At 45.8% G+C, this 13,231-nt stretch overlaps 5 protein-coding genes across 43 annotated transcripts in view; 3 read left to right on the forward strand and 2 right to left on the reverse strand.

Annotated features, from left to right (window-relative positions):
- The window catches only part of LOC108029356 (dystonin), a 76,505-nt gene extending 71,489 nt beyond the window's left edge, over positions 1-5,016 (forward strand). For 17 of the 39 annotated variants that reach the window (XM_044092174.2, XM_044092175.2, XM_050887356.1 and 14 more), the window contains 5 exons: positions 1,027-1,220; positions 2,324-2,597; positions 2,718-2,901; positions 3,435-3,521; positions 3,828-5,016. In XM_044092174.2, the coding sequence (XP_043948109.1) occupies positions 1,027-1,220; positions 2,324-2,597; positions 2,718-2,901; positions 3,435-3,521; positions 3,828-3,969 (881 nt within the window). In that variant the 3' untranslated portion in view covers positions 3,970-5,016. Of the gene's footprint in view, positions 1-1,026; positions 1,221-2,011; positions 2,191-2,323; positions 2,598-2,717; positions 2,902-3,218; positions 3,285-3,434; positions 3,585-3,827 lie in introns of all 39 variants that reach the window. The other 22 variants (XM_050887358.1, XM_050887360.1, XM_050887344.1 and 19 more) reach the window with 5 other exon arrangements.
- Positions 5,017-5,089: 73 nt separating this feature from the next.
- LOC108029666 (E3 ubiquitin-protein ligase RNF25) lies at positions 5,090-7,216 on the reverse strand. The gene is made up of 3 exons (XM_017102094.3): positions 7,077-7,216; positions 6,947-7,015; positions 5,090-6,885 (listed from the first exon to the last, which is right to left on the reverse strand). Exons 1-3 carry the CDS (start codon positions 7,082-7,084, stop codon positions 5,856-5,858), a joined length of 1,107 nt encoding a protein of 368 aa, XP_016957583.1. The 5' UTR covers positions 7,085-7,216; the 3' UTR covers positions 5,090-5,855.
- Positions 7,217-7,249: 33 nt separating this feature from the next.
- On the forward strand, positions 7,250-8,746 carry LOC108029667 (enoyl-[acyl-carrier-protein] reductase, mitochondrial). Its single transcript, XM_017102095.3, has 2 exons — positions 7,250-7,552; positions 7,816-8,746. The coding sequence occupies exons 1-2, from the start codon at positions 7,339-7,341 to the stop codon at positions 8,673-8,675; spliced, it is 1,074 nt and encodes a 357-aa protein (XP_016957584.1). The 5' UTR covers positions 7,250-7,338; the 3' UTR covers positions 8,676-8,746.
- LOC108029665 (nedd8-activating enzyme E1 catalytic subunit) lies at positions 8,671-10,145 on the reverse strand. Its single transcript, XM_017102092.3, has one exon. The coding sequence runs from the start codon at positions 10,098-10,100 to the stop codon at positions 8,748-8,750; it is 1,353 nt and encodes a 450-aa protein (XP_016957581.1). The 5' UTR covers positions 10,101-10,145; the 3' UTR covers positions 8,671-8,747.
- Positions 10,146-10,602: 457 nt separating this feature from the next.
- Positions 10,603-13,087, forward strand: LOC108029753 (rac GTPase-activating protein 1). The gene is made up of 4 exons (XM_017102248.3): positions 10,603-10,868; positions 10,929-11,859; positions 11,918-12,705; positions 12,756-13,087. The coding sequence occupies exons 1-4, from the start codon at positions 10,790-10,792 to the stop codon at positions 12,830-12,832; spliced, it is 1,875 nt and encodes a 624-aa protein (XP_016957737.1). The 5' UTR covers positions 10,603-10,789; the 3' UTR covers positions 12,833-13,087.
- Positions 13,088-13,231: the final 144 nt, after the last annotated feature.

Below are 13,231 nucleotides of genomic sequence, written 5' to 3' on the forward strand. Positions count from 1 at the left end.
TTGCCTAAACAACGCTAAAACAAAATTAACAGTGTGCCTAAGGCGAATTATATATGTAATTACCATTCAGTCAGCCTCTTCCAAAAGCCTCATCATACTTAACAACCCAGCCAAAACAAATCAACAACCGAACCCAATGGAACCCAAAGCCCAAATAATTTAGCCGAGGGCTTGCCTTATACTTTGCTCATTCTCGCCGCTTCGTTTACCTAACTTTGCAACATTTAGATACTATAATTCCATGAAAACACACACCAACGCCTACCAAAAACTATCCTGTCTACCCACTGTACCTATTACCTATTAGTGATACTAACCAGGATTCTCCTACCACCCAACATTTACGGTAGAAAAAACAACGATATGTACTGCTAAACCATTGTTAAAAAACGCCTTTCTTAACTTAATCCTATTTAGAACTAATTCTGCTTTATTTGTGAAACAGTTTTCTGTAAACTAACAGGGGCTTTGCAGGCTGTACCTTATGTCACGCATATTATGTTTGAAGCCTCACCAAATTTGCTGTGCGTCCTTTGTAAAATTTGAATTTGTGTATTAATTTCTGTTATTTGTTTTTCTATATTTACTAATCCAATTTTATGTTTACCCCTTTTTCTTTTTTCAAAATGGTTAATTTTATTATACCGAAACTCGGTTGAATATTGATTAATCGAACCCGAAAAATATACACGTATGTGTACTCTTCGCTTGCGCTGCCCGCTCGCCACGCTCACGACCTCGCCTGACACGCACACACCTGTGCCCACACCAAATACTAAACAACAAACAAATATAAAAAAAACAAAAAAACAAAAACTGAAAACAAACTGACAAATACTTTGCGGTAACGAACTTTCGTTGTTATTGTTGTTGTTTATATGTTCGCCCTACAACCAAATATTGCCTATACGTGTAAATGTTATATGTGGGTACAAATGCCATGCCAATGCGTACAAATGCATCTGTGCATCTGCCAATGCAAATGCAATGGCTACCAAACCCACTGCATCTGTTGCCCGGGAGCAGCCAAGGGACGCACTAACATAGAGCTACGAGAGCAATTCATATTGGCCGATGGCGTCTCGCAGAGCATGGCCGCATTCACGCCCAGACGTTCCACGCCCAATGCGGCCCCCACTGCCTCCTCCTCACCCAATGCCCAGAATGGCGGCAGCTCCAACTTGCCGCCATATATGAGTGGACAGGGTCCCATCATCAAGGTAATTCAAAAAGCAAACAGCAAAAGAATCTGCGATATCTCTGTTCCCTTTTCATTCATATCAGGTTTGTCCTTATTCAGAATCGATCCTATTTTTATCCTTCAGAAAAGCTAATAAGCACCTTACAATTTAAACTTCCTTAAATTGTATGTGATGTAAAAATGCATTTTTTAAAAATCATCATTACAGTTTTTTACCAAAATTGTAATCAAGTTTTTAAATATATTAAAGCTATGTTATTTTATTAACTTTAAAGAAGAGTAAAAATTTCATCAATTATGAACTTGACAAACTTGAAAAAAATAGAAAAAGGAGAAAATTGTATAAAACAGTTAGGAGGGTTACGGCAAAAAGGTAAACCGAAACTCCAATCCCGAGCCCAATCCTGTCGCGTCAAAACGTATCCCTACCCTGCAAGGTCCCAAGGTAAGTGCTCCCTTGGTCCTATTTTGTGTTCGTTGTGTGTGTTGTTGACAAAAAAGCTTCCTCTGCTGCGCCGCCGACTCGTTATATTATTTGTTTTACAAATCTGCATGAGAACCGAATATTTTCGTATCAATATTTTTGTTTAGCTCGTATTTCTTAAGTACTGAAGTATATTTTGTATTAGTATATTCGACTTTTTGTGTTTAAGCTAAAGTACAGTACACCCTTATGCAGTTTATGATCAGGTTGTTCGATTGTAGGCCAGGTTAGGTTGTTAGGTTCACGGCTTAAATGATCATAAACCGTTTGTCAGCTTAAATAAGTCTGTCCATTGTTGGTTAAACGTATCGAAATTAATTATCTAGCTGACGAGCACTTGGCCGAGCTCATGCCCATCTTTGAGAAAATCCGTGCTCAAGACCAGGTTCCATGCGCCTTTCCTATTCACATGGGCGCCGGCGGCACGGTATTCGTCCGATGCAATACCAGCCGCTCGGTGCCGCTGAGTCCACACGTGCTGCATTGTCATCCAACAACACACTGGGTAAGTTTGCAGACAGCAGGAGACGAAGATGCAGCACTACAGGAGAAGTGCTCGAGTGCTTTGGTTCCATTTTCACGGGGTCCTATTCCGTCACCATCACTCAGTGTTATAATGTATGATTTTTCCCGCACAGGTACGCGAGCGTTCGGTTCGCTCTATACCCATGTCGCGCCCATCGCGCTCCTCACTCTCTGCCAGCACCCCCGACTCCCTGAGCGACAACGAGGGCAGCCATGGAGGACCTTCGGGCCGATACACACCTCGCAAGGTAACCTACACGAGCACGCGCACGGGTCTCACGCCAGGAGGTTCTCGGGCCGGCTCCAAGCCCAACTCGCGACCACTCAGCAGGCAAGGATCAAAGCCGCCATCGCGACATGGCTCAACGCTGTCGTTGGATAGCACGGGTAAGAATTCGGAGTTCGGTGGTCAATCGCATCGACAATTATTTTAAAGACCCCTTTAGAAGGACTAGTGGAATTATAACCGATACTCTGAAGATCAAGAGCTAATAACGTTTTTTTCAGACGATCACACCCCCTCTCGCATTCCGCAACGCAAACCTTCGACGGCCAGCACCGCCAGCGGCACCACCCCACGTCCGGCACGTCTTTCCGTGACCACCACTACGATGCCCGGAAGCCGTCTCAACGGCACTAGCACCACCACCCGCAAGACCGCCTCCGGATCGGCCAGTCCGGCGCCCACAAGGTTGGTTTCCATGATTTAATCAGTCCGGCGAATCAGTAACAAGGGGGACATTGGGCGGGATCAAACACTATTACTCAAACTCTTATTAATTTATTATTTTTATTTTCACACTGTTCTCGGTGAACCGCATTAACTCTTGACCAACACCACTCACACAAACAATCAACATCATGAAACGCTAACTTACAACTCAAATTGGCATTTGAAACTTTTACCAACCAAAATTGACTTGAACTCAACTAAAATATGCCACTAAAACTTGTGCCTGCCCCTTCCAAAACGCAAAAATCAAAAACGAACATTAAATAATTAAACAGCAACGGAGGCATGAGTAGATCATCCAGTATACCAGCACTAACAGGCTTCGGCTTCAAACCAATTAGGTAATACAGCCCGAAGGCTGGCAACACCTTCCATAAATACATACTCATAAGTTTAGGTTAGATATAAGACCGATCAACTATCGTAGGCAGCGGTTATGGTTTACCTTTGCTAACTATCGTTGTACTTACTGCCCCCCAAACCACGAAAAGCCGGCCATCACGGATTCCGATTAAGATACCCTCATTCGATTCCAAGTCAACATCGCCCAGCTCGGCTACCAATCCAACCAGCTTGGGGTAAAGTTAATAAGCTTACAACAAAGACATAACCTAGTCAATTTTCAACTCAGTCTTTATCAAGTAAATATGATTTGCACTCGTCTAAAGTTATTGTTTAGTTTGTTATACCTTGTTTGTTATACCTTCTCCAAGCATGTAATTGTTGATGTGCATGTCCGTGCAACAAAAACACGAACAAAATTGCTTTGGACTAATGCTTAGGTTCGATTATTGGATTATAATTCATTTTTTGTTATTTTTATGTGTTATAGTGTGTAAACATTTTTGAAGAATTGAAACTTATCTCTTTATTTTCTATCCCAGGCGAAACATCAGCGGTAGTTCCACACCCTCTGGCATGCAAACGCCGCGAAAAAGCTCAGCGGAGCCCACATTCAGCTCGACAATGCGACGCACCTCGCGGGGAACAACTCCAACGGAGAAGCGCGAACCGTTCCGGCTGTAAGAATCCGACCTCACAGATGAGGATGACAATAGAGAAGCAGAAGAATGCCAATACTTAAACCACACACACACAAATTTACGTACTAACTACGCACTGAAGTTCTAAACTAAACCCAAACTAACCGAGTCTACATTAGCAATGAATAGCACACAGTTCTAAAGAGACTAACTTGAAGTGCCCTAAAGAATGGAAGAGCGAAACAATTTATAGGTGTTTATACTATATATATTTTGTAAAAGACACACAGTTAAGATGAAAGTAATGCAGACATATAGCTAGCACACAAAGTTGATCAGACAAGCAACCAACTTACGAGTACTACTAATACTTATACTACCTTTTGCTACTACTAATTTGTAATGCCCACTACCTTTATTCACTAGTTATACACGTTTCAAAAATTATGATTTGTATATACTTATAAAGCGAAAAGCAAGCGTAAATTAAAGAAAAATACACTCCAAGTGCTCTAAGGCAATTAAAAACTACAAAGAAGAAAAACAAAAAAATATCGAAAAATATATAGATAAAATAGAACATTCGAATGAAATGCCGGAGATTCTGCTGCAAACTAACTTGAGTTTGAGGACTCCATTGGAATCGCCAGTCCGGTGGATACCTAGCCAAGAACGGGAGTGGTAGAAGCAAAACGGCCAAAAAAAAAAACTAAACCCCTTAAAAAGATAAAATTTGATTTTGTTTTGTTATTAAACTAATAGGAATGTGAAAATTCTAAGCCGCATAAAGAAAATTATTAAATATATACTAAAAGTCATTACTGTAAGTTTAATTAATATTTAACTGTTAAGAGACAAAAACACAGAGTTCGCATTGCATAATTATTTTGTTTTTTTATGTGCAATATCAGCGAATGAATTACAATGCAGATGGGTGAAACAAACGATCCCGCTTATATAAATATTGTAAATTACTAATACTAAATTATTTTGTTGTACGAAACGAAGGAAATGCATTAAAACTCGTTTTTTGTAATTCTATTAAATTAAATCAAATGCGAAATAAACATTTACAAAAAATAACAACATATCCTGATGTTTTTTGACTTTGGGCCAAAAGTTTTATGTGGTGCACCCCACCAGTTAAACTCAAAACTCAGGCATTGATTTCCGAATTTGATTTATTCATTAAAGTTCTCAATCGTAGTATTTATTTGACACATTGAAATTGGAATTTCGATATAATACCATGGTCGGTCATTGCGGATCGCTATTCGGATTCCTACAAACACTCAATTAATTGTGATATTTAAATATGTGTGCATGCATGCTAATGCAGATGCCTTTTATCGGGTTTCTTATTCTCTGCTGCTTCCCGACCTCCATTCACTGACTAGAAATGCCGCTTCAACTTCAATCATCCAGCTTGGTAAAGTACAAGCTGGGTTCGTACGCCTTTTTGTGCTATAGCCTGCCAGAGAGATATTTGAATACTGAACGTCAAAGTGCAGTTGCAGATTATGCGTAAGTGGATATTAATATCGTCGTCTTCTCGATCTTCTCAATGCTGCGGTGTAATCTCATCAACGCCAGCGCTGCCAGTTGTTTCTGCTAAACACGTGCTCTAAGCGCTAACTATCAAAGGCCCTACTAATATCAGATCGACATGTTGCCGCAAGTCTTTTGTAAATCATTACAAATATCATTATAGATAAGGTACAACTAAATATCATCATTAATATAATCCAAATTAGCTAACCCGGCTCGCTAAAGCTAACTAAACATAAATATATACGAACTCAAGAATTCACAGAAACGAGTGCGCCTCACGAAAGAAAACCTGGGCCGTTTGGGTTGGTGCTTCATTGTGTATTAGCAGCATAGCAACGCAATGGGTATCCGGATCCCCATCTCTTTCGGGAGCCATCGTCACCTGGCATGCCCGGAGCTGGCTGACTGGGCCTTTGCCTGCTTTCCGTTGCCCGAATTTGATGTGGACCCGCCGCCGTTTGCTTGTGCTGTAGCCGCATTCGGCTCTCGATCCCTTTCAGCCCGATGGTGGTGACTATGTTGATGGTGTCGCCTTCCCCCGCGATAGTGTCGCCGATTATGGTGATAGTTATTGTTGGTCGGCTCTGGCATGATACGCTGGGTTTCCTGCACGACGGGCGCGAATGTGGAACTAGTGGTTGGCTTAATGGCCTCGTCCTTGGCAGGTGCCTCCAGCTTCTTTGCTGCCTCGGCATCCTCGCGACGCCGCCTTCGCCTAATGTCCTCCTCCGTCTCGATGGAAATCACGACTGATCCCTCGGCCTTCACATCGATTATGGCTCCGCGACTCTTCTGCTGCAAATACAACTCCGACATGCGCTGCTGCATTTGCCGCAGCTCCTCGGTTACCTTAAAGTCCGGAGCATTAAGAAGCTCCGACGGCGGCATGGCGCACTTGAGACTATCCGTTTCGTCGCCGATATGCTCCCGGCAGACGGGACACAGAGCCTGGAAGGGATCCGCCGTCTTCTGCAGCCAGGCGGGCAGCTTGTCAAACTCCTCCTGGTAGTTGCGGCGCAGTGCATTCAAATGGCGGGCCAGGCAGTAGCTGTGCAGGTAGTGGAAGCACTCGGTGCGGGTAAACTCGTCGCCATCGGCGAATCCGTACAGACATACAACGCACTGACCACTTGGCAGATTGCTGCCGCTCAGGTGCTCCCGCACCACCTCGATGAGATCGAAGACCACCGGAAATCCAAGGGACTCCTTGATCTTGGCATTGCAGGCGCTTCGAATGGCCTCCAAACGGGCATCGTCTAATCCCCGCGGACGCAGCAGTTTAAATGTGGGACTCTCCTCCGGATACCCTGGTGTCGGCTGCACCTGCAAAGTGACGCACACGTACTGCTGCTCCTCCTCCTCGCCGGTCAGTGGCAGCACAGTGGTCTCAATCTGCTCCACATCGCCGCTTTATAGGAATTTCAATAAATATTGAACTACCGTAAGCAAATAGCGGGTCTATCACCTACCTGGACGTGCGTTTGATGCGAACATCGTCCATTAGGATGGCTTCCAGCGACTCCACCTCGTCTTGTAAACTGCAAAATCACAAAATTGTAAGGAACCAACCAGTCCGATTTACCACATTCGTTTGCTTACGCGTCCATTTGCCACCAGTTAACCTAGCACGGAGGATTTCTTGGGGTTTTGTTTAAAAAATCGATTTGGAGACACCTGAAATTCTGCAAAAACACGACGGCTGTTATATGATTTGCTTAAAATACCAGGAATGTAATTTTAAAAATACTCTAAAATTCGGTCGCACTCAAAAACAAGGCTTTAGCTGCGACGGTCACACCGGACTGCATAACAATTTCCATTTCTTACCTTAACAGTAGCAAACCCCAATTACAAATACAAAATGTATCGCCGATGTCTATTAGTTGGAATCAGGCCCACCTGGCGGAGCCGTCACATGTCGGTGGTGGCCAAGTCCTTAAAATACACGCAGCACGGTGAGCCGCAGGATGTGCTGCAACTGGTGGAGGATACGCTCCCCGATCCCAAGGACAACCAAGTGCTGGTCAAGATCCTGGCGGCTCCTATCAACCCGGCGGACATTAACACAATTCAGGGTAAGCTGGGTTCGATGACGCGTAATAATTATTTGCAAACCTGTACTCATTGTCCACCTGAATGGGTTAAAACAGAGGCTGAAAGGCTTAACAAAGTGAGTTTCAACTGAGATCACACTACCCTTCTAAATCAAGAAACTGGATTCTGCAAACTCATTGAAGTGCTTTTAAACCGCGGATAATGATCGGACAATCTTCCAATATGATCCGTTTATAATATAAAATCCATATTACATATAACGATATACTTCTTAATCGCACAGGAAAATACCCAGTGAAGCCGAAGTTTCCAGCCGTCGGCGGCAATGAATGTGTGGCAGAGGTCATCTGTGTGGGCGACAACGTCAAGAACTTGGAGGCGGGACAGCATGTCATTCCCCTGGCCACCGGTCTGGGCACCTGGACAACGTATGCCGTTTACAAGGAGGATCAACTGATGGCCGTGTCCAAAAAAGTGGGTTTGGCTGAAGCCGCGACCTCGACGGTAAACCCCACCACCGCCTACCGCATGCTCAAGGACTTTGTGCAGCTCTCTCCGGGTGACACCGTCATCCAGAACGGAGCCAACAGCGCCGTGGGCCAGGCGGTGCATCAGCTGTGCCGCGCCTGGGGTATTAATAGCATTGGTATCGTCCGCGATCGCCCCGAAATTACCGAGCTAAAGCAGATGCTGCAATGCCTTGGTGCTACCAAAGTCCTAACCGAGGCTGAGATCCGCATTAGCGACATCTTTAAATCAGGCAAGCTTAAGAAGCCCCGCTTGGCCTTTAATTGTGTGGGCGGAAAAAGTGCCACAGAGGTGTCTCGGCACCTGGACAAGGGTGGAGTTATTGTCACCTATGGAGGCATGTCCCGCGAACCCGTCACGGTGGCCACCGGACCGCTCATTTTCAAGGACATTGCATTTAGAGGCTTCTGGATGACCCGCTGGTCAAAAGAGAACTATAGTTCTCCGGAACGATCAAAAATGTTTCAGGAAATCTTCGATCTGATGGAGCAAGGGAAGTTCGTGGCCCCGAACCATGAGATGGTGCCGTTAAATCACTTTAAAGACGCTGCAGCTGCAGCCTTGAACTTCCAGGGATTCACTGGCAAAAAGTATATCTTAGACATGAATGTTTAGATGCTTAAATTTAGGCTCAGCCTGCCGTTTTATTTGCCCAAACATACAAATTGTTATATACTGTGATACGACTCAGACCATCTCAACTTCATTGGACTGGTATTTTAACTGCAAGGTCAGGGCGGAGGGCGAGGTGATATCAGTGATCGTCAGCTGCTGGCCATCCTGTAGGCCTAATTCGCCCAACGACTGCGTCAGGTTCTTGCGAGTGGCCTGCTCAATGCTCTTTACCGTCGACATGTACAGAGTCCGCCGCTTGCCATCGTTCATCACAGTGGTAAGAGCAGGACTTTTAAGCTGGAAGCGCGGAGAGTCGCACAGCACCTTTATTAGGTCCTCCAGCGTGGTAGTGTTGGGATCCTCAATGGCCAGGGCCTGAGGTATGTTGCTGCAAGCCAAGCAATTCTCCGACTTTTCAGCCTCGTAGGTGTAAGTATATATGCCATCCAGGTCGTTGAAGTTCAGATAGTTGGCCATGCTATCATAGCAGCTCGTAGCTAACTTGAAGATCTCCATGGCGCAGGCGGCGGCTATGGCTGCATTCGTACTGGCCACTGCGGGAATTATGTGCTTAACCACGCCCTGCACCAAACGATAGGTCACTCCGGTAATGTTGAACTCGTTGGCCCGCTCGAGAGCCCTTTCGTAGACCCAGCCAATGTGCTGTGGATCGTCGCCATCCAGGGGAACACCAAACGGACTCTGTTTCTCCCATTGTATGATCTTCACGTACTCGATGCAGTGCTCCGGCAGCCTGGGAGTATTTGCTATGGTGCACAGGGGATAGTTTACCTGCGGCGGGAACAGGTCTAGGGTGCATTCGATGCAAGCTGACAATCCAGGCAGGATGACACGGGCATTGCCCTTGAAGCCCTCAGTGCCACCATCAATCATGGGTACTATGGAGCTGGTATCTAATGTGCCGTCTTCCTCGTAGCGCAGCATGGAGAGCAACATGCCGTTGATCCAGCGCCGGGCCACTATTGAGTCCAGTCCACAGACGATCAGGCGGAACTGCTTGTAGAAGGACTCATCGAAGTCCTGGATCTTTTTGAAGTGAGGTGTCACCCGGCAGGTTGGCATTCGTCCATTGATAAAGCGAGCCGCGCACTCGGCCTTCGAGGCGCCAATGTCCGTGCGGCGGAACAAAAATTGGCGGTTCAGGTTGGAAAGCTCGATGGTGTCCATGTCGATGACATGCAGGTTGCCGAAGCCCATCAAAGCCAGATCCTTAAGCAGCTCGCAGCCCAGACCGCCGGCTCCAATAATTAGAACTTGGCACTCGGTCTGCAGGAACTCCAAGTTCTCCGGCGAGGCTGCGAAGTCGTCCTTGCAAAAAGGACCCTCGCGCTCTAGGATATTCCGCAGTCCATTAAGGCGCTTGCTCTGCAGGATCAGGGAAGGATTGGGCGAGTGGACAGACATTTTTGAAACAAAATCAATGCAATTCGTTTGCAACACTGGTCGAGAACGAATATTAGAGATGGTTGTACCGTTTAAAATTAATATTCCCTCAAGATATTTATTGTACTTGCAATCGAAGAAAAGAAAATTATAACATATGCTTATAAATAAATATGAAGACAACAAAATTCATTTTAAAGGTTTAGCTAGCCAGTGGGATTTATTTCTGATAGAAAATGCGCGACTTAAAACTATTGACGGCGTCAACTTCACCCATCTCTAGGCCCTGTTCACACTAGGATGGAAACTATTGTTTACATAAGTTGTTTTAGGTCCAGGTATTTTTCGATGTGTTCGTAGGGTGTGCAAATCGTCGGCAATTCAACACAGAACCTGACACAGTAAAAAAAAAACATTTTTTTAAAGGTTGATTAAGTTGTCTTCTGTCTGAACGGACTTTAGTACCGGCCATTTTATTTTATTTGACAACAGTACAGGCAGACTTGCTAAAACCGAAAACGGCCACACTGCGCTTATGGCGTCAATTTGAAAACAACGGAACTTACGAATTTGATCGCGTCCTTTGCAGCGTGCTCCGTTTGCTTGTTTGTTTATTGTGAAAATATTATATTTTTGCAGTAGAACTTGTGATAAATCGGGGCATTCCCTGCAAGTAAAACCCCTCCACAGTAAAACGCGGCAAACAGAAAATGGCGCTTTCGGCCTTGGCGTCCTTTGATGATCTGCGACGCTGCATGCAAGTGCTAACCGATGGAACTGCCGAGGAGGGTGAGTAAAAATGGCCACAAGCGGGGTGACTGAATGATCACATTCTGAGCTCCCATCCAGAATTCCTGCGATTCCTGCGCATGTTCGAGCAATACCACGACAAGTGCGCTGGCTACGCGGCCGAGACGGCCAGGATCCAAAACGAGTTGGATAAGTCGCTGACGAAGATGGGCGACTTGGAGGGCAAGCTCTTCCACGCGCGCCGCATCATCGACATGGAGATCAAGGCGCGTCGTCAGGCGGAACACGAACGCGACGCCATGGAGGGCAAGATCATGGCCGTTGCGGATCTGCTGCGTCACGAGCGCAATCTAAACAACGAGACCCGAGACAAGCTGGCCTTCCTGCACACACTGCCCTGCTCAAGGAAGCGCAAATCGTTAAACGGCGTGCGGGAGGATAAGTCCTATGGCGACATCAACTCCACCGGATCGCTGCTTTCCGATCTGTCTATTACACACTCTGAGGACGACTTCCTGGATGTGCGCACATCGAAATCCTGGCGTGAGCACCGACCCTCGCTGCCCAAGAACACTATTCCCTGTGTCGGCAACAAGAGATCGCGCCTGAGTACTGGTCTAAATGGCAGTATGTCCGGAAACACTCCAACCACCAGTAAGTCACGGCGGTCTGGCGTGGGTATCGGCGTGGAGCAGCATACGGTGGACGTGGGTCAGGGCGCTGAGCGCTTTTGTGCCACTACCAAGGTAACCATACCCCAGAATGGGCAGGGCGTGATTAGGGCAGAGTCGACCATAGAGTCGCTACCGGTGATTGGCGGAAACGAGAGGATCGGTGACGGCCTGTCTTCAACGCCACGACGATCTGTCCTGAAGGAGGCTACCGCTCCGCCGCTGACGCCAGTGAACGTGATGGCCCCGCACGTAACCGAATCCGGAACTCCGTTGCAGCACCGTCCGCTGATGAGGAATCACACCTTCAGCCAAAAGACATTCTTGCGCGGGGACAACTGCGTGCAGTGCCAAAAACGGTTGGTATCTTAAAAGACTGAGTATAATCTTTTTTCATTAAATATTGCACTTTCACAGCATTCGATTTGGGGCCGTGGGTCTGAGATGTCGCGATTGCCCGGTGCGCTGTCACATTGATTGTCGGTATTTACTCACCGTTAGCTGTGTGCCCCAAACGGGAACACCCACGTCTAAGACCATGACCGGCTATGTCTCAGACTTTGCCCCATCTATTGCCCCAATGATACCGGCTCTGATAGTGCACTGTGTCAACGAGATAGAGGCCCGCGGCCTCACTGAGGTGGGCCTCTACCGGTTGTCGTCGTCTGAGAGGGAGTACAAGGCTCTTAAGGAACAGTTTCTGCGAGGCAAGGCCACTCCACATTTGGGCAACACGGACATCTACGTATTGTGTTGTTGTGTAAAGGATTTCCTGAGGTCTCTCACCGAGCCTCTCATTCCTACCAGCCAGTGGAAAGATTTTGCCAACGCCGTGCAGAATCCCGACATCAATGTCGCGCAGGAGATGCTGTACAAATCGGTGAAGCAGCTACCTCAAGCCAATCGGGATACTCTGGCCTTCCTCATACTGCACTTCCAGCGTATTGCCCAGTGCCCCGTCGTGCTGATGCCGATCGATAACATTTCACTCATCTTTGGCCCCACGATTGTGGGCTACTCCACGCCAGATCCCGACCAGCATGCGATCTACACAGAAGTCTTCACTCAGAAGCAGGTGATGAAGGCCCTGCTCGAGCTGCCCGTTTCGTTCTGGGAGCAATACATTGTTATAGATGCGACAAAAGCGCCAGCAGCAGTAATCAAGAGGGTGCCCAGCAGCAAACATGACTTGCTGTCGCTGTATTGTAAGTTATATGAGGAATTTAAACTATTTTTCTAATTATTTTTTCCACAGCCACACCCTTTAAGGGCGGCACCATTAAGAAGCGAAAGTTTTATGGAACGCCGCCGACATCTGCCCACAAGAAATAATGAAAACATTTGACGTGTTATTTAAGTTTACTACAAGTATTTGCAGTTTTTTGTTTCCGGCCAGCAATATCCGAGCTGTTGTTGTATTTGTACCTAATGCAAGCAACTTTTCTTTATAACTAAAGCGTTCGATTATAAACTTAAGCCCATTACTCTTACTAACGAAGTATACTTATTTTGAGAAATAAAGTAAAATATGCATTTGAGAAGGATTATGAGAAATGAAAATAAATAAAAATAATATAACCATGTTTACTCCATGCATTTTTAATTAAGAATAAATAACTACTTCTCGAGTAACAATCTCACCTAGAAATGCAACCTTTAAATAAAATGATGGGAATACCAACTGATGATTTGAAAACAAACCGAACTTTGCCAATGTTAATAATAATCAGA

Source organism: Drosophila biarmipes, chromosome 2R, assembly GCF_025231255.1.
Source record: "Drosophila biarmipes strain raj3 chromosome 2R, RU_DBia_V1.1, whole genome shotgun sequence".
Lineage (NCBI taxonomy): Eukaryota > Metazoa > Arthropoda > Insecta > Diptera > Drosophilidae > Drosophila > Drosophila biarmipes.

What these genes read in the sequence shown, in the direction of transcription:
- LOC108029666 (XM_017102094.3), bottom strand. An exon ending in CGCATCAAACGCACGTCCAG is followed by an intron (nt 6,886 to 6,946) that starts GTAGGTGATAGA and finishes ATTCCTATAAAG; the next exon opens with CGGCGATGTGGAGCAGATTG.
- LOC108029667 (XM_017102095.3), top strand. Translation starts at nt 7,339, where the DNA reads ATGTATCGCCGATGTCTATTAGTTGGAATCAGGCCCACCTGGCGGAGC. An exon ending in GGACATTAACACAATTCAGG is followed by an intron (nt 7,553 to 7,815) that starts GTAAGCTGGGTT and finishes TTAATCGCACAG; the next exon opens with GAAAATACCCAGTGAAGCCG.
- LOC108029753 (XM_017102248.3), top strand. Translation starts at nt 10,790, where the DNA reads ATGGCGCTTTCGGCCTTGGCGTCCTTTGATGATCTGCGACGCTGCATG. An exon ending in CGATGGAACTGCCGAGGAGG is followed by an intron (nt 10,869 to 10,928) that starts GTGAGTAAAAAT and finishes GCTCCCATCCAG; the next exon opens with AATTCCTGCGATTCCTGCGC. An exon ending in TGACTTGCTGTCGCTGTATT is followed by an intron (nt 12,706 to 12,755) that starts GTAAGTTATATG and finishes TTTTTTCCACAG; the next exon opens with CCACACCCTTTAAGGGCGGC.
- LOC108029665 (XM_017102092.3), bottom strand. Translation starts at nt 10,100, where the DNA reads ATGTCTGTCCACTCGCCCAATCCTTCCCTGATCCTGCAGAGCAAGCGC.